Source organism: Fundulus heteroclitus, chromosome 12 (assembly GCF_011125445.2).
Source record: "Fundulus heteroclitus isolate FHET01 chromosome 12, MU-UCD_Fhet_4.1, whole genome shotgun sequence".
Lineage (NCBI taxonomy): Eukaryota > Metazoa > Chordata > Actinopteri > Cyprinodontiformes > Fundulidae > Fundulus > Fundulus heteroclitus.
Window position 1 is genome coordinate 2,320,012 of NC_046372.1, and position 19,773 is coordinate 2,339,784.

General features: G+C 44.3%; 2 protein-coding genes across 2 annotated transcripts; one reads left to right on the plus strand and one right to left on the minus strand.

The window, feature by feature from the left end:
- The first annotated feature begins 365 nt into the window (after window positions 1–365).
- On the plus strand, window positions 366–15,283 carry sart3 (spliceosome associated factor 3, U4/U6 recycling protein). The gene is made up of 19 exons (XM_012863549.3): window positions 366–589; window positions 2,653–2,779; window positions 2,878–2,982; window positions 3,097–3,281; window positions 3,459–3,564; window positions 3,733–3,857; window positions 3,951–4,106; window positions 6,018–6,156; window positions 6,263–6,370; window positions 6,461–6,538; window positions 6,859–6,917; window positions 7,122–7,231; window positions 7,347–7,459; window positions 9,257–9,333; window positions 9,431–9,602; window positions 9,684–10,135; window positions 10,777–10,929; window positions 12,975–13,162; window positions 13,242–15,283. The coding sequence occupies exons 1-19, from the start codon at window positions 395–397 to the stop codon at window positions 13,432–13,434; spliced, it is 2,841 nt and encodes a 946-aa protein (XP_012719003.2). The 5' UTR covers window positions 366–394; the 3' UTR covers window positions 13,435–15,283.
- A 332-nt stretch (window positions 15,284–15,615) lies between these two features.
- On the minus strand, window positions 15,616–19,240 carry ficd (FIC domain protein adenylyltransferase). Its single transcript, XM_012863590.3, has 2 exons — window positions 18,683–19,240; window positions 15,616–17,245 (listed from the first exon to the last, which is right to left on the minus strand). Exons 1-2 carry the CDS (start codon window positions 18,954–18,956, stop codon window positions 16,164–16,166), a joined length of 1,356 nt encoding a protein of 451 aa, XP_012719044.2. The 5' UTR covers window positions 18,957–19,240; the 3' UTR covers window positions 15,616–16,163.
- Between the last annotated feature and the right edge of the window lie 533 nt (window positions 19,241–19,773).

The following is a 19,773-nucleotide window of genomic DNA, read 5'->3' on the forward strand; positions in this document are numbered from 1 at the left end:
GAAGGAATGTACCTCCTTAGATACCGGCAGCTGAGAGTCCCTACAACCGCTGAGGTCATTCACCAAAACAACATCAACGGTTTCTGTGAAAAACTGAAATATCAATATTTATGTTAATCCAGCAAAAAACATTTTAAGGACTTTTAGATGCATTTTTCATCATAATACAATCATAATTTTGAAGAGGTCAGAATAAAAGGTTTTGTCTTGTATTGCGTTATAAATCTGACCAGTTGAATTGAAAAAAAAAAGGGTGAGATTAGATTACAACATTGATCTAAATTCTAAAACAATGAGTAATGTGGTTTAATTGTGTACCGACTCGGCCTGCCATACCGCCCCGCCTCTCATCATCGTGTCGCTCTGTTGTTACCAGGCAGACAGCCTTTCCAACATGGCAGCGCCAGGCAACGCAGAGCAAACGCAGTTGCAAGCTATGGAGGAGGAGGAAGACGCGGGCGTGGAGGAAAGGGAGATGGAGTCGGACGAAGAGGAGGGCATGGGGGTAGAAAACTCAGAAGACGAAGAGGAAGAGTCGGAGGAGGACGACAAGGAAAACGAAGCGGAAATCCAGCGGTTGGAGGAGCAGGTAACTTAGCAGCGGTCCTGCCAAGCCGCTCGGCTAGCCAGCGTTAGCCGAGCGGCTAAGGGGAATGAATGAGTGGCGAACACGGTCAGCCACCAGGGGGGACAAAACTGTGGCAAACGCAGAGGTATGGTGTGTCTTAATTAAAGCTGAACTGGCAGTTTCAGCGGCCATTAAAGCGTTTCAATGGACGCGGTGGACGTGTCGTAGTTTGCGGGTCGTGATTAGCTCCCACTACACTGTGATGCTAACAGCCTGCCCCGCATCACCCGCCTTTTTGCTCCACACATGATGGGATCACAGCGTCTGATCCGCACACACGTAGGGAACGCGGTTGGGTTTTAAACGTGAAATCCCGCGTTTAACAGACCTGAAATCCCTCCAGGTGTATTTTACATGAATCGGTTCTCTTAAGATCAGAGAGAACAGCCCCCAGTTGGACAGGCTTCATTACATCTGAGGCATTTCGACCCCAGCAGACACCGAGGCCCGCGTGGAGACAACTAGATTACAAACACAGAGCAAAAAAAAAAAAAAAAATCAAATTTTGCCTTCTGCTAAATATGTTTTTGGTGGAAATGTTATTTTAGAGGAGGGTTCTGCCAGTCATAATCATGATTTACTAATGAACTGATTGATTTGGTGTCAGGAAAGCTGCGTCCAAGTCCTGATGATCAGCTTATTGGTTTCATTTAAAGCAGTAACTATTTTGTTTATCGTTAAAGATAATCTAACATTGTCGATTACAGTTATTGGTGTCGTCTGAAACATTGGTTTGTTAAAGTTATTTTGCTTGTTGGTGCTCATAAGCAGAAATGTAGACTAGAAACCCGCTCAGTTTAATAGTTTAAAAGTAGACCTGCTTTATTGGGCAGAATACGATGTTCTGTTTTCAGAGAGGAACACGAGGCTGATCACTTGGTCCACTGCTTAACAGCGATGCTGCTTTTAACTTCCAGCTGTGTTTTTATTTTTTAAAGGCTCACCTTAATTAGAGTTATTGGTGCCACTCCTTTAGTTTATTATCAGCTTATTAACAGCCACCACGTATGGTTCCTGTGAGAGGGAGAAGCACAGTTGGCTTCTTTCAGCCAGCTGACAAGCAGTTAGAAGCAACGGTCCGGAAATGTACAGGATGTAGTCCCTTTTGTTATTATCCACGTTGCTGTTCAGTTTAAAGCTCTTGTTGGCTGACACTGACACAGAAACCATTTGGAAACATTGCGCTGGCGACAACATTGGTGAATATTGCACCGAATATTGTCCGCTGCATTAAACGCCCTGTTTTCTTCTTTCCTCTCCTTCACATCTGTGCTTCCATCACTCTGTGACCTAAAGCATTTTGGTCACAGCGTCAGACTCTATAACTGGCTAAATGGTACATTAGCGTGAAAATGGAAAGGAAGTTAACACTGGGAATACATTAGCCAACAATTATTGCACATTGATGTGCAATAATTGTGATGAGGATTTATTTGCAATATTTCACCTTTTACACTGCCTCCCACGATCTAACTCTGTAGCTGTAAAACATTTTCTGGGTCTGGCTTAGATGTAAAAATACTTAAAAACATTGTTTTTCCTATTTGTGGACCGAAAATAAAGTTTTAAAATATTTCAAAATTCACTTCTAAGTTAGTCCACACTTTAAAAATCTGTGAAAAAGTCCTTTACCTCACTGCAGGACCCGGACTCCAACATTGTCCGTTAATTCTTTCTAGTTTTGTGGAATTTATGCTAAATGTGTCCAGTTGGCATAACAAAAAAACACAAGAAAAATGTAGAAATCAAAAGTTTGAAAATGTGAGGGATTTTGAAATAAAAAAAATGTGAGGACCCTAGATGTAGCTTAAGTTGATCCGCTTGTATGAGCACTCACTTGTTGGTGTTAAAGGAAAACTCTGCAGAATTTAAAGGCAACAACATATCAGCAAAAAAAAAAAAAAGGTTCTCTTTTTATACACGGCTACAAAAGTCCACGGACATGCACAGAACATTTGCGTCTCGCTTGTCTAAACCTCTTGCCGGCTTCAATCCCTCCCGTTCTCGTTTTCCGCTCGTTGCAGCTCTCGATCAACGCCTTCGACTACAACTGCCACGTCGACCTCATCAAGCTCCTCAAGCAGGAGGGGGAACTGCTCCGCCTGCGAAAGGCGAGGCAGAAGATGAGCGAGCTCTTCCCTCTAACTGAAGGTTGGCACACGTCTGTTTCAGCTCAGCGCTCAAAAAAGGCCCGCATTAATGATTTGCAACAAAAAAATAAAATAATTTCTCCCCTCCCAAACCTGCAGAGATCTGGCTCGACTGGCTCAAGGACGAGATCCGCCTGAGTGAGGAGGATTCAAGCCGAGAGAAAGTGTATGAGCTGTTTGAGAGAGCTGTGAAAGACTACATCTGTGAGTGGGCCACCTCCGATCAGACCGTGATGTTGGATGCTCGGGCCACTTTACATTGTTTTGACGTGTTGTGATATTTTTTTTTTTCTTTTTTTTTTCTTTTTTTTAATGCAGGTCCAGATATTTGGCTCGAATACGCCCAGTACTCAATCGGTGGCATGGGCTCACCGGGTGGGATAGACAAGGTGAGGTCCATCTTTGAGAGGGCGGTGACAGCGGTGGGGCTCCACATGACCAAGGGACAGACGCTGTGGGAGGCATACCGAGAGTTTGAGAACGCCGTGTTGTCCACAGTGCAGGTTGGTGTTTCCACGTGCCTCAGTGGTCACACTTTTACTCCTTTTTTAGATCCAAACTCTTGTTTTGCCATATATATTTGTAGAGCATGCATATCTTTCTTCCTGCTGTGTCAAAGCTGAAATAAATTCCTTTAATTTGAACAAAGTGTCCACATTTCCTGCTGCCTCTGCTCTCAGCCTCCCCCTGGCAGGATTCCCAGCCGCGAGGAGCAGGAGCTGCTCAACACTCAGCTCGAGCGAATTCATACGCTGTTCCGCCGCCAGCTGGCCATTCCCCTAATGGGTAAGCGTGGCGACGACTCCTCCGTTCAGATAGACTGCTGTGAACTGGGAGGGTCTCCCGTTGTGTGTCACGACCTTCAAATATAATCAAGAACGGCACGATGCACCTTCTCCCACAAAGCTGAGAAGCGTCGCTCCCACAATCTCACTGTGTTCTGTGGCTTTGCAGATATGGAGACTACTTATGCAGAGTATGAGGAGTGGTCAGATAAAGGAGTCCCCGAGACGGTCGTCCATCTGTACAGAAAAGCTTTGCAGCAGAACGAAAAGTGCAAATCTCACGAAGAGGCTCTGGTAATTGGCTGACGGCGTCCTTTTTCCTCTCCCTTAACGGCACGCATGGTTGTAGCGGCGCATAACGTCTCGCCTGCACTCCTCTTTCTGCAGCTGGTAGCCGAACCGCCCAAACTGGCCGAGTATCAAGCCTACATTGACTTCGAGCTGAAGGAGGGCGACCCGGCACGCATCCAGATAATGTTTGAGCGCGCTCTGGCTGAGAACTGCCTGGTACCAGACATGTGGACTAAATACGCCACGTATCTTGTGAGTATTGGTCGGCGCCTGCCATGATTGTGTTCCTTCGGTCAGATTACATTTTTTTTTTTGCTCTGCAGAAGGTTGTTTTAAAGTAGTGTTTGCAACTAGAGTGCGAGTTCATAAAGGGACGATTCGTTTGGCCACGGGTTGGTGAGGAGGAGGAAGTCGGTAAAATGTTGTCTGAGAGCAGCGGCCTGGAGACCTAGAGCGCTGATCTTATGTGATATTCTAATTTCCTGAAACACTGAATGTTGGGTTTCTGTTATCTGTAAGCCATAATCAAAATTACAAGAAATTGAGGCTTGAAAATGTTTCGCTCTGTCTGATGAATCTATGTGATGAGTTTCACTTTCTGAAATGAGCGGCAGAAAATATTGAACTAATTTGCCTTATTCTAATTATTTGCGACATACCTGTTAAAAGTGAAAACTAGAGCAAACCCGTTATTGTACCTGGGAATCTTTACGCTCACAAACGTTAAGCCTGATTCACACAGCAAGAGTTTATAATTGTCGGACTTTTTTTTTTTCCTTCTTTTTCAAAACCCGAGAGATGCCACATGTAACGTAAAAAACATCTTAGATAAAACAGGTTTGCTTGTACAGCGTGTAGTGTTCTAGTCAACAGCGAACACAACACACGAACAGATTCACTCATTCGGGTATCAGACTGAAATCTCGCAAAACCTCTTGAGATTAAACGTGAGTTCAGAGTCAATAAACATGGCCGACGAGGAAGAATAATGGTGATAGTTTGTGTACTAATAATAATAATAATAATAAAAGGAGCTGGTTTAGGGAGTGTACACAGTGGGGGCTCCACGTTTGTTGCACTATGATATAGAGGTGAGTTATGTTATTATTTTTTTCTCGCTTTCTGATTGGTCACATTCAACAGGCTCATTTGTCCTCGGGGAACAGCCCAAACGCTAAGAAATAAGACAATAATGTTGAATATTTGAGGTCGGAGCGGTCCCGACGGCCTTCTGAGCGGACCAGGTCACTCTTAGCACACCACACACGGCAGAGATTAGGGCTGTGCATAAAAATCCATACAAAGATTAGTATTGATGTTTTTAAAAACGATTTAATATCGATATTCTGGCTTTCAATATCGATATACCTCCCAACCCCTAGGGGGCGGTATTACAGCGCCTGTTACTGTTCAAAACGAGGAAGTGCAAGTGAGACGAATTTGCGGAATGGCCGACAAGATTTTAGACGCACCTTCGTCCCTAAAAATCAGACGTTTGGGCGCATTTGTGGTTTCTGTGATACGTTAAATGCATCAAACCAAACGCACTTTATTTTCCTGTAATATATTAGTGTTCAATAAATTGAACATAAATATCATATTTGGCGTGTTTTGTTTATTGAATGACTTTGAGCATTAAATTTATAGTAATAAATATCGATATTGGAGTCAAATCAAGCTGAGCTATATGGAGAATCGTATCGGCTCATCCTAGATGATACCCAGCCCTAGCAGAAATACCTCTTAAAATGATCGTTAGAGCCATCCTGATAATCGGGGCAGAAATAGGTCAAATTATCCTGCTGTGGGAACCAGGCTGTACTGGGACAAAACGTTTTCTGGACTGAGAGGCTGTTCCAGGTGGTTGAGGAGAAATCCCCCTCCTTCACCCGTTTACTTCAACAATCCCACATTTTAAGGCATGAAAAACCTTTAGGGAAAGTGCTCACTCTTTTCTGTGTTGCAAAACTGATTGTTAATATTATTCATCAAGATTTCTTTTCAGCATAGATGAGTAACACGTTCTGTTTTCAAAGAATTGGCAGGCATTGTCTGCTGTTAAACACACTGCAGCATCATCTATATATGACGCTTCTGTGCTCTTTTTGTGTCACAAAATGTCTTTTAAAATTCCTTATCTTCTTTCTGTGGGGGTGTTTGTAGGACCGGCAGTTGAAGATCAAAGATCTGGTCCTCTCCACTCACGAGCGGGCCGTCAGGAACTGCCCCTGGACCATGAGTCTGTGGAAGAGCTACATCCAGGCTCTGGAGCGGCACGGGGCCGACCATCAGAGCGTGTCAGGTAACGGCGGGGGGAATCCCCCAGCAGCCCGCTGCTGAGTTTCATACCGCCATCCTCCGTAGGAGCATCTCTTTGCCTCAGAGTCTCATTTCTTCCTTCTGCACAGATGTTTTTGAAAAGGCGCTAAATGCGGGTTTCATTCAAGCCACGGATTATGTCGAAATATGGCAGGCGTACCTCGACTACCTGAGGAGACGAGTGGACTTCAGTAAAGGTGGGAGCAGTTCTGAATCAAAAGTGACATTTTAATAAAAAAAACCTTTGCTGAAGGTTTTACTCTCTCTTTTTTTTTTCCCTCCCCCAGAGTCCAGTAAAGAGTTAGAAGAGCTACGCGCCGCCTTCTCTCGGTCTCTAGACTACCTGAAACAAGATGTTGAAGAACGTAGGTGAAGTTCTCTGAGTTTTGCATTTATTTTTCTTTCACAGTTCACAACACACGTCAGCTCAAGGCTGTTTTAAAAGACAAACACAGCGACGTTAGAACCAGAATGAAATTCTGTCTCATATAGCTGATCCGGGTTATTATACAAAGCTGTCGAGTTTATTTTAATGCCAGTTTAATGCCACAGTTATCTCGCTGAGCCTAGCATAGCACGGGGCGACTGTGGACGATTGATTGCATCGAGTTGCTCATCTTGAAGCAAATCCTCTGAATTTATTCAGCCATCAGCTTTATTTTGATATGCCTCACTGTGACCGCAGGGTTTGGTGAAAGTGGAGATCCTTCCTGTGTTATAATGCAGATTTGGGCTCGGATAGAGGTAAGCAGACTCTCTGGGATGATCTTTTTTGTCATGTTATTATTTTTTACGAGAAAGTAGTGGTGTTGTCATAATTATGAGATATTCAGTAATGCAACAGAGTGATTTAACCTCTAACTCTCATTATAAAACCTTTTTAAACATCATCACTAGTTACAGGTTTTAAACATGTAATGTTCTAAAATATGTTGTTCTACCTTGCAGGCCCACCACTGCAAGAACATGCAGAAAGCAAGAGAACTGTGGGACAATATCATGACTAAAGGGAACGCCAAATATGCCAACATGTGGCTGGAATATTACAACCTAGAAAGGTTTGTCTGACCAACTCTTAACGGGAGGGAAACTCTAGATTAGGTTTATGTGCTGAAGCTTTTGGGACTAATGCACCAACCCCCCCCCTTTTTTCTCCTCCTGTGTAATCCATAGAGCTTATGGGGACATGACCCACTGCAGAAAGGCTCTCCACAGAGCAGTGCAGTGCACTTCAGACTACCCAGAACACGTCTGTGAGGTCCTGCTCACCTTTGAGAGGGTAGAAGGTGAGTTTGGCTCTCTGAATAAAAGGGAGCGAGCAAAGAAAGAGCTTTTTAAAGTGCTGGAGTGGTTCTTTGTTTCCTCAATCGATTTGTCAGTAACGTCTTATCAAGGCGCGTTTTCACTTCACAAAGCTTTTATAGGAACCAGGGTTGTTTTGTGGGGCCATTTATTTATTTATTTTTTTACCTGCTGTCACTTTCCACTGCATCTACCAGAGCAAATCCAGATTACCAAGTGAGCAATTTACCCCATAAAAGGCCGCGTTAGGGAGGCTGGACTTTTTAAAATGTACCGGTAACTACTGGGGTGAATTTTATTGGTTAAAAAGTAAATTTAGTTTAAAATCCTCTACATTTCATACCTAGTTTAGAGAAAATTAGACATGCTGTTGTGTGTAATTGTGCAATTACTTGCACCGAGTCAGGTTAATGAAAACGTGTTAATTTTGCACATTTTTTCTCAGTGGAGAACGATTTTAACGCCGTTTTAGAGAATAGCAGCTTGGAAGAAAACAAGTTGACGTTTGTGACTTCAAGAAGCCCGACTTTAAATAATCTGTTATAGTTACACCGTTCTTTGTTATAAAGCTGGCTGTAGCTTTATTACTAAAAAAAAAAATCCCATTTTTGTTCCTGAAACTCCTTCTGCTTTCCCTTCCAGACTCACCAAGCAGTTTTTACCTCACCATTAATTTAAAATCTGTCCCATGCTTCCAGAGGGTTTGAAGTGACTTTACTTGGCTTTTAAATTGTGAGCATTTTGAAATAATCCTGGAAATAATGCTGTTTTAGTCAGCTTTAGCAGTTAACAGGAGAGCTGATCATCTCAGTGTCAACAAACGTGATATGCATGGACAGCCCAGGTTTGCGCCCCACAGTGGCGACACATAAAGCACGTGTGATTACGTTTCCATTGTCGAAACACACCATTATTTAAAGTAGGAGACTAAAGAAAATCTGTTAGACTCAAAATTAGTTTGTTACTTGGTTTGTGTCAAGTATTCGACTAAATACCAAATCACCACATTACACCTGTAGATTTCTTACACTGAGTTTCTGAACCGTGTTTTCTGCAAATCTTAAATGTGCTCAGGGTTACCACCAGGATTATTTTTCAGCGTAACGGTGGACGGGTGGCGGGGTTTGCGCGCGTGTCTGGGGGCTGGTGTGTCGATCCGTTCCCAGGATGCCTTCCCAAAGCACAGCGTTGCATAGTGCAGCTCGAATGGGGCCGATAATAAAAGCTAGCGTTACCTAATGTGGTTCGGGAGATTTATAGCTGCGCTGATGCACGTTTAAGAGCTTTACTGACTTTTCTTTGTTGCTCTCAAACATCCGTGTCGCCCTGTTCTGTGTCAAACTGACCGGTACACTCAGAAAATGAGCGCAACGGTCTAATTTCAGCGTAACTTTGACAACTTTCAGCGTAACGGTCCATTATGCTAAAATGTGCTGGAGAGAACCCTGTAGCTGGAATTTTAGAAATCATTTTGTCTGATGTATAATTCACCTGCTTAATTGTAGCCAAAGAAAGGCTGTTTGAATTAACGTTTTGCATCATTATTTGCCCAGAAACTCTCCCAGGCATGTCCACTTATACCCGATATCAGTCCCACTGCCGTTAGAAGCTACGTCCAAAGACTTTTTTTTTGTACTGAATTTGTTGCAGCAGCTGCTTTCTGCTGTCATGCACATTGTTTTTAAGACGTTTCTGGAGCAGCTACAACACTCGTCGGAGATTCCTCACATCCAGCTGCTTTTAAACTCACATTTGTTGATAATGCTCCTGTCCTGTTGCAGGTACGCTGGAGGACTGGGACACAGCAGTGCAAAAGACGGAGACGAGGCTGAACAGAGTCAATGAGCAGCGAGCAAAGGTAGGCGCGTACACCACCCCTGTGCTGACGCATTGTTTGCAGGTGTATCAATTTGTTCGGCTAACGTCCCCGTGCTTTTTTCCCCCCTCTCTGTCAGGCGGCAGCGAAGGAAACCAACATGGCGCGTCACGAGGAGGAGAAAATGGAGCAGCGGCGGAAGGCCAAGGCAGACAAGAAGGCCCAGAAGAAATCCCAGAAGTCAAGTCGAGGCGGGGAGAAGAGAAAGGCAGAGCAAGATGAATATCAGGAGGACTGGAATGAAAAATCTGGTAAAAATTAATGATTTTAAAAATAGTTTACTCTCCTTTTTGATTCAGGAAAATGTAAACTTTTTACTTTCCTTTCACCAGCTCCTAAACGGCAGAAAGGAAACGGTGACAACAACACAGACGAGTACATGGAGACCGACACCGGACTCTTTGGGAGGAACGCTCCTTCTGGAAATAAGGCCGCTGCAGGCGGAGCCAAACACGCCCAGCAGGGGGCGGTGGTCGTGGCTCAGAGGCACAACGACGACCAGCCTGAGCTGCGGGACGAGAGCTGCAGCGTGTTCATCAGCAACCTGGCGTACACCCTGGAGGAGCCAGAGGCCAAGCTGGAGGCTGTGTTTGAGCGCTGCGGACCCGTCAAACAGGTCCGGCTGGTCACCGGCAACAGAGGCAACTTCCGAGGCTACGGATACGTGCAGTTTGAGTCGGCGGTGTCGGTGGCCGAAGCCCTGAAGCTGGACAGGACGGAGGTGGGGGGCAGGCCCATGTTTGTGTCACCGTGTGTCGACAAAAACAAAAATCCTGAGTTTAAGGTTGGTACACGTGTCCTGATATCTTCACACTTATATACCAAAAAAAAAAGTTTTCTTTGAATGACTCATATTTACTCATTTTTATTAACATAAAAATAGTAGTTTTACAAACATTACATGAAAGTAATTTAATGGAAGTCATATTAATGCCCACATTATTTAACATTTTGATTGATACATTAAAAATGAAAAGAGCAGAAACTTGCAAAACCTTTTCGATTGGTTCATTTCCAGTATTGCTAAAAGTTGATTAAAACTCAGCGCAGTTGCAACAAGACTTTCAATGGACACTAAAACCTTACATTATTCCATTAAAGAGCGTATATTTATATTTTTATGCAAAATGGGTTGCATAATTTTCATTGTGCATGGAGCAGTCAGTCGCTAGAACGCTCATATGTATGTATTTTGAGGCATCAAATGTTGTTGTTTTGATCCCCTTCATGGGTGCATTTAGTCCCAGCAGAATATTTGTGCTACTTGCTGTTAATCTAGATAAACACTCTTACTTTGTGAACATACTTTATTTCCCGATGGTTTTCTTTTTCTCCGGGGGTCAGAGGATTTTTTAAACGCTGTTGGCGGATCGCTCCATTTGGTGGACAGCATAACTAATATTCTCCTGTTGACGTCCCCTGCAGGTGTTTAAGTACAACATAGCGATGGAGAAACACAAAATCTTCATCTCGGGGCTGCCGTTCTCGTGCACTAAAGAGCAGCTGGAGGAGATCTGCAAAGACCACGGCACCATCAGAGAAGTCCGCCTCGTCACATACCGCTCAGGGAAACCTAAGGTCAGACGCTCGGTTTCTATCGAAATGTTCGCACCCCTCAAGCTTGTCCAAAGTTAGTTGCATTACAGCCACAAACCTCAGGGTATTTGATAGTGATTTTATGTGATTGAGCAACACGATTTACAGCACAACTGGAAGGCGGAAGGAAAAGAATTAAATCAGAGTTCATACAACTCCTAATTCCCTCAATAATTAGTAAAACCACTTCTCCCTGCAATTATGGCTAATCTCAGGTTGAGCAACACTTAAAAGCACATTTCTAAATTTGATTTGGCTCTTGACTTTGGCCTAGTATAACTCATAAATTTGCTCAAATTTAAACTGTTTTCTGTAGCAATTTTCTGAAGTTGGACTTTTCTGCCTCGTATGGAGGACGAAAAGTTCAGGTGTGGCTCCATCTGGCCAGACAGGACAACTCCTCCTTTACGTTAGCAGTGACCCCTACAGGTTTGTGGCAAACAGCAGATGGGATTTCATATACTCCCATTTGAAGAAAGTTTTGAAATTTTTTTTTGTTTTGCCCAATCTTGCATAAAGACCAGATTTTTAACGTGAAAGGCAAATAGCTTTCTACAGATAGATTCTTCCACGTGAGCAGTAGGCCTCTGCAGCTCCTCCTGAGTTACCACAGGCCGCTCTGTTTCCTCTGATTAATGCTTTTGTTGCCTGGACTGGTCTAGCTGGACGGTCATGTCTTGGTAGGTTAGCAGTTGTGCTTTACTCTGTAACAAACCTTTAAGGCAGGGGTCCCCAACCTTTTTGAAACTGAGCTACTTCATGGGTAATGTGTCACACCAAGGGCTACCCGTACTGACCTTTGAGCTAGAAGAGTCAGCGCTCACCAGCAAACATACGTGCAATGCTCTTTTCTTTAAGATATTGTAATTTTTAAATCTATATAAATGCAAGTGTGATTACAAAAGTAGTGCAACAGACTTAAAAAAAAATCCCTTTTAGATGCAGCTCACTGGACATCCAGATGTATTTGCCCTTGAAATCCGATGGAGCCCAGAGGATGGAAAACTTCCAAGGTGTTTGCAGGATGTTAAAAAATGGATGGAGCTAAACTTCTGCTTAAATTAAAATAAAACGGAGCTCATAATGTTTGGGAAAACTGACCTGCTGACAGGTTGCAGCAGCGCTGTTGGCTCCTTAGACTCGTCTAACGCTCCTTTTATTAGGGATCTTGAAGTTGTTTTTGATATTTAATTCGAATTTGACAGGTCAGTCCAGTCTAGTTTTTCTTTTCGTGTAACGCTAATTAAGATTTGAGTCTTATCGTCCTCATGATGCCCTTGGAAGGACCACCTTTGCCTTTATTTTCTTCTAGACTGGACTTCTGCACCTCTCCTTAGTTGCATTGACTAGTCTCTCCTACTCCGCCTCCAGCGGGTCCAAAATTCAGCTGCGTGCCTATTACTCGATTATTGCATTCTCTTCACTGGATGCTTGATTTATTTATTTATTTGGACTTGCTCATACAATTGTACCCTCGGTTTTTAAATGGTCAGGCACCTCTGTATCATACCAGGTAACGGTCTCCCTCTTTCTGTGAGCTTTTTGCCAGAGCTCTGAATGAATTAAAATCTCTCTTTAAAGCCCATCTTTTAACATCAGAAAGCACGACCAGTAGTCTAGTCTTTGCCTTTATTGTTTATTTTATTGTTATCGCCTATTAATTTTATTATTAGGATTCTATCTTGTTATATTTTTATTCACCTGTGCAGCCTTGGCGTCTGAAGGCAGTTGGTTGCACTTGATTTGATTGAGGGGTATCAGTAACAGGGGGCTTAATAAGTCTTTATGCCACATTTTAATGTGTGAAATAAATAAAGCAGACTGTGAATCATTTTCCCCTCCACTCTACAGTTGCGCACTACTTTGTGTTGGTTTATCACGACGTTTGGTTGCGATGCGACAGCCTGGAAGCGGTCAGCGGGTGTGAATACTTTAGCTACACGCTGTAAGACGAGTTGACTTGTAAGATCTAGAGACGAGCATCTCTGTGATACGCCGACTCCCCCCTATGGTGTGTGGCTCCGCAGGGTCTGGCGTACGTTGAGTTTGCGGATGAAGCGCAGGCGTCGCAGGCCGTGCTGAAGCTGGACGGCGTCGAGGTGGAGGGCAACAAGATCTCCGTCGCCATAAGCAACCCTCCACGCAGACACCTGATGGACAAGGCCGGAGCCAGCAGACCCACGGGAGAGACGACGCCTCGCCAGGTCTACGGATCGTAAGTTCAGCAGCACCTCCTCTCCAGTTCTGCCGCGCCGCTGTCGTGTCTCAACGCGCTAACGGCTGTCCCGTTACAGGAGAGGGAGAGGACGCACGCAGCTTTCTTTGCTCCCTCGCTCGCTGCACCGCCCAGCGGCAGGAAAAGTGGAGAACGGGACCGCGGCGGATCGAGCGCCGCCATCGTCGACGGACGGCGCGGCGGCCAACGCGGCCGGAGAGCCGCGCTCGTTGTCAAACTCGGACTTTGCAAAGATGCTTCTGAACAAGTGAGCGAGGACGAAGGGGAGCCGCGAACACCCCCCACCCCCCCGCCGCGCCGAAAGCCATCCTGTGTCCTTACAAATTAGTGTTGGTGATTTCTGCTGTAACTGGTTCTCTGATGGTCCCTTTAATCTCACTCACACCCTCAGCGTCTGCTCTGCAAGATTGCCTTAACCATGACAGGGGTGGATCATACTCGTGTGTAAATATGTGCAGCCGTTGAGTTTTCTGCTTTTGTTGTGTACCGTTTAAGGCATCCGACAGATTATTTGAGAGTATTTTTTAAATATTTGAAACGGCAGAACTTCTGAGTGTTGAGTTAAAAAAAGAAAAAAAAAAAGATTATATGCAAAGGCTCCGACATAGTGTGATTATAGTTAGTTGGTGTGTGTGGACGTGTGTGTGTGCGCTTCGGTGAGGTTTTAGTTTTGTTGTGCAACTTAGGACACATCAAACAAGTTCAGCCATTTTTTTCTTTTTTTTATTCATCATTATTAGGTTATTATGTAGTAGAGCCATCTGATCCATCAAGTTAATACAGATCAGCATGTTTTAATCCACGCTGAGAGCTTATTCAGCAGAAAAGCTGGATTTTCCTGTAATGACTGAGCTCTTCTGTCCCATCCTTCATTGGTTTGATCGCACCATTTCACCGCGTCTGCTAAGGAGCAGAGCGTCCGCCACCAAGTCTGTTTACGACCCCAGAAGAGGCTTGAACTGGATTCCCTCCGTGCCGTGAGGCGTAACGAGTAGTACTAAAGAAATGGGCTCAGCGGGGGAGGATCAGCAGCTCCCTGGTGGGTCTGGTTGTTGTAGTCCAACCATGTGGAGCTCCAAGAGTCCGTAGACAAAGCTGTTATTAGTTGTGATGAGGTGTCAAGAGTGTAACTCATGTTTATTCTTCAAATGGTTAATAAAACGGATTCTTAAGAGACATTGTTATGAAAATATCAAACTTAGCTGAGCTGGTTTGCAAGAAACTTTAAAGGGAAAGTGCGTCTGGAAAGACTAAAAGCTGATGTTTAGTCCCCCTTTTTTTTAAGTTTTCCCTTAAGAGGTTCGCTTCATCCTCAATAATCACATTGAACGATCTTTTCGAGTGGCAGCGGTCATCGTACACATGTTTAGGTCTGTGGAGAATCTATGCAGTTTTTCCATGTCAGGGGTGGGGGGGTGAAGAGGCTTGTACATACTGTTCAGTAAATGACTTTCAGAAAGATCTCCTTAGTTTGTAATAAAAGCAGATTTACATTTTCAGATGGTATGTGTTGCTCTCACCACAGTGCCCGAAGCGAACCCGACGTGTAAATACAAGTCTGAAGGCATCCTTTTTGTTTTAATGTCCAGCACTAAATGGTTGTATTGTGAGTTTTTGCTGTTTTGTATAATTTCTAAAAGGTAATGTTTTAAATTTGGAGGATCTGAAAAGAATAAAAATCTTTCAGAATTTCATTTTTTTTTTTTTTGGTTTACAGACGCATCAGTTAATTAGATAATTAAAAAGTTCATTTGTTTCAGTAATTCTGATCATAAAGGGGAACAGTATGGATTAATTACTCAATATTTAGATTTTTCTCTTTAATTTTGATGATTATGGCCTATAATTAAGGTTTTTCCTCTTGTGTCCTCACCTTGTACCATTCTTTGTTCCTGCATCCCCTTTTCCCCGCTTTCATTGTGACATTCTTTGCTCCATTTGTTTTCTTTTGGGTGGGTTCCAAATTCAAAGCTTGCCCACTGTGGAAATATCTGCCATAAAATGTATTGTGAACATTAGTAATTTATATTTCAAATGACTGTGAAGGACTGAAGTCTGGAAATGTGAGTCTAAACGTATTAAATGTTTACGTGGCAAAGATGTAGGAACCCAGATTATTGAATTTTCATGGCCTGAACAAAGATGGACAAGACTGCGGACTTGAAAGCAGTTAAAGAAATTTGCTAAAGAAGCCGGCTGTCCTCAGGATGATGTATCTAAGAATATTCACTGGAAAGTTGAGTGGAAGAAAGAAATTGGTAGAAAAAAGGTGCACAACCAAGAAGCATAACAGCTTTCAAAGGACTAAAGCAGTCCGTTTAAGAGGAATGGGGACCGACTGCAGCCGTTCCACAGCGTTCATGCAGTAATTAATTAAAAAAAAGAGCTCTCAGCTGAGCACTAATGGCGTACAGCACAGTATCAGGCAAGTCTTCTGTGATAAAACCCATTTATTTATAATTTTCTAGGTTTTTATTAGACGTTAACATACGTACAAAACACGGCACAAATCAGCTTTTAAAAATTGTATTTGAGAAATAAAGTGACTTTAAAAGGACATTCCAATTCATCGAGGTGCAGCTGTATGTTCCCTTTGTTGTGGTTTTGACATAAAAAAACAAATCTGATCCCAAAATGACTTTTCACATGTTAAGGAAATGATGAGTGTCTTTTATTTTAAAATAAATACATGAAAGTGCTTTCCAGTGTTAGCAAAACAGCCTTTCCTCAAGAGAAATACTTTAAAAATGTTTGGTTTAGTTGTAGCTAAAAAAAAAAAAAAACATTTCCTTCATGTTAGCATTCAAAACATCTGTTTGCACGTCAAATGAAATTCCTGCAAAGGTCTTTTATGATTTGGTTTTGGCTAAAAAGGACCCGGCGAAGTAGCCCGTGTTGGAACGACTGAGGGAAAAAAAAAAACCTTCAGATGAACTGAAACGTGTCTTTGCACGGCGGCGTTCTCCTTGGCGCTGCGGTTTTAGTTGTGGACTGGAATGGTCTGTTTGCAGCTGGGACAGGCCTGGTTCCTGTCGGCCTCCGGCAGCCCCACAGCGTACTCTGTGGTGGAAAACAGCAGCGTGTCCAGCGTCATCTCGGTGCACTTGGCGATGAAGCGGATGAAGGGGCGCACGTCGCCCTCGTTGGCCGTGTCCAGGGTGGCGTAGTACTCCGCCCGTTGCTCTTTGCGAATGGTCACCGGCGGGTACCTCGCCTGCAAGAGCACGAGGTTCATGAGCAGCCGCGACGTGCGGCCGTTCCCGTCCACAAACGGGTGTACGTACACCAGCTTGTAGTGGGCGAGAGCCGCGTACTCCACAGGGTGCAGCTGCAGGGCCTCCTCAGAGTTGAGCCACTGCGCCAGCTCCTCCATGTGCCGCTGCAGGTCCTTGGGGTGCGGCGGGATGTGGTGGCCCACGAACACCTGGCTGGTCCGCAGCCGGCCGCCCTCCACGGGGTCCACGTAGCCCAGCACTCGCCGGTGAATCTCCAGGATGTCGCCGACGGTGATGGCTCCCGACCTGGACAGCAGCGTGGTGTTGATGTACTTCATGGCGGCGTCCACGCCGATGGCCTCGTTCTGCTCCTGCAGGCTCTTCCCGGGCACGGCGTAGCGCGTCTCGATGATGTGTCGGATCTCGGACAGGGTGAGGGTGTTGCCCTCTATGGCCACCGTGTGATAAATGTGGTGGTAGTACGTCTCCTCCATCACCCGCCGCAGCGCGGAGTTGCCTTTGGGAATGGACATCAGCCTGCGCACCTTGCTGTCGATTAAGCTGAAGTAGCGCTGGTCGATCTCCTCCACCAGGGGAAGGGTGCGGTCCCTGCTGACCAGAGCTCTCTGGTTGCACGGCGACAGGGCCAGGGCCTTCGTGTAGAGGTGGTCCGCCTGGACCACATCTTTCTCCTCCTCCAGTATGGTCCCCAGCTCCGTCAGAGCATCCACAAAGTCAGGGTTCATGCTAAGAGCGTGCACCAGCAGCTTGTGGGCCTTCTCCCTCTTCCCAAGCTTCTTCATCTCCAGAGCCTGCTGCAGCGCTGCTTTGGCCTCCAGCTCCATCTCTGCATGCAGAAAGAAAAGAACAAAAAGACAGCGTAAGAAGACGCGCAGTGAATGAGGCAAGAGCTCGGACTGATGTATAAACAGGACGACACGACAGGATAAAGATATTAGATTAGATTCAACTTTATAGTCATTACACAGGTACAGGTTCAAGGCAACGAAATGCAGTTTAGGTCTAGCCAGAAGTGCAATAGCAGCAAGCACAGGATAAACAATGGTTCCATAAGTACAGGACATGGGATTATTACTGAATAAATATAGAAATGGATACTATTATAAACAGAATTTTACTGATAGATTTGTCCTATGAGTATAATATATATAAAACTAGTATTGTGAACTAAATTTACAGCTGGATATGTACCGAATATAATATACAGGCGGATATTACTATGAATAGAGTTTTACAGATATGTACAATAGCATAATATACAGATGATTATTATAACATAATTTACATGTACTATGAATATATGTACAGATGGCTATTACTATAGGCAGAATTGTGAGCTTGATATACAGGTAGCTATTACTATGAAATGAATAGCTTTTGTCATTGAGCACATCCAGAAGGATTACCAAATAGTCAAGACATTTTTTTTAAATGTCCTTTTATATAGGATGAAATCCTAATTGGGAAAATAAACCACTTTCATACACCAACGCTAATAACGCATGTTCGATATTTGAACCGCTTAAATTCTTGGCATAGAGTCTGTACGGCTGCAACGATGTCACAACCGTAGCTTTTCCAGATGTTGCTCGCCACCTTTGATCAAGTTCAAGCCTCCAGACCGAAGCTTACCAAACGTCACATTTACAGCCACAATCAACGCATTTCATGTCAGACAGCGACACCAATTAGTCCGTGATGTTTACCAGCACTCTGGATTTTTAAACCTTTTCCACCAAATCATCAGAAAAGTGTGGTGTGCAATTACAATCCCTCCCTTTTACTTTGACACTCCTAACAAGTCTTCAAAAGTCGCCTGATTAGTAAACAGCCTGGATGTTTGATTTGGCTGCGGTATAATTAGATTTTTATATTGTGTGTTGTGTCTTTATCTCCTGCCTGACAGCTCTGGATTAGTTCTCACCTGCAGTCAACTCCCTCTATAACTAGTTTTGAACCCTTTTTCATTGTTTTTATTTTTATCATTTTATCTCCCTGGTATATTATTGTACAGCAAACAAGTTGTTTTCAAATGTAGAAGCTGAATGGAGCTCAGATCTTAGGACACGTCCTTCCCTTTTCAGATTTGCATTAGTGCAACAAGTTGAAATCCATGTCTCATCTCTATTCTGCTTCACAACTACAGGGGTGTGAATACTTTGATGACTCTGAACTCTTAATTTAAGGTAAAAACAAATAAAAACAATCTGCATCTTTGCTCTCGTCACCATATGGCAGTGGTTTGGGCCCGGCCTGTGTTTACCTTGGCTGGGTTTGCTCCTCTGAGGCAGCAGGTCCAGGGCGGTGAAGGGGACCGTCAGGCTGGTGGACTGCACCGCCGGAGGAGACGGTGAGCTCCCCCACAGCTGGCAGCGGAGCTGGGCCATGCCCCTCAGGGAGGCACAGCACTGCTTCTGCATCCCGATCATGGGCAGCAGGAGGGCCACCAGAGAGCCGAGAACCACGCACAGCAGCGGGCCCCATCCCCCGAGGACACGCCGGCCGCTGAGGTAGCGCCACTCCGTCACAGCAGCCATTATGGAGCCGGGTTAAATCCTCCATCGTTCGGTGCTAATAGCCCCCCATGTATGTCCACCGAGGGGGGGTGGCTGAGAGGAGGAGGGAGCCCCCCGGCCAGAATGACCACCTGCTCACCGGTAACTCTGAGAAATTAAAGCTAGCAGTTTTAATAAACCTCCCTCCGTCGTAGGTTTGCCTCTTTCGGTAAAGTGTTCAGAGTAATATCTGTTTTTCTCCCTCTCTACGTCGGCTCGTCTGTGTGTACAGAATTCACCGACTTCCTGTTGCCGACACAGGAGCAAACTCGCCTATTATTGGTCAGCAGCTTGATGAAGAGCGCTTCCTATTGGTTAAAAAGCCCAGCAAGACAGTTTGTAGTTCGTAGCCGTCTCTGATTGGTCAATATGTGGGTCGGTTTTCCCTCGGTGAAGTCTGTCAGGCTGAGTTGACGCAACAGTGAGAAAGTTACGTATCACAGAACAAGTAGAGAGTGAAACTATTTTTGCTTTCCCCCGATAAGATAAGATTGTGTGTGTTTATTTACTTGTTATGTCACTGGAAACAAATGGTGCCGTTTATCGCATGTACACTCGCGTTAAGTACAGCATGTAGTGTGAGCTGCGTGTTGCACTTCTTGTTATTATGAATCATGTTTAGAAATTCAGATTGCTCATACATCAAGTTAAGACTATGGACATACAGCCTCTTTGTGTTTTTTTGTACTTTTTTTGTTTATAAGTCTGCTTTTCATTTAGTACTGTTCTTTTATGTTGAACTATAGCATATTCAGTTTTAGAGGTGAGTAACTACCTAGCTACCATGTACACAAACGCA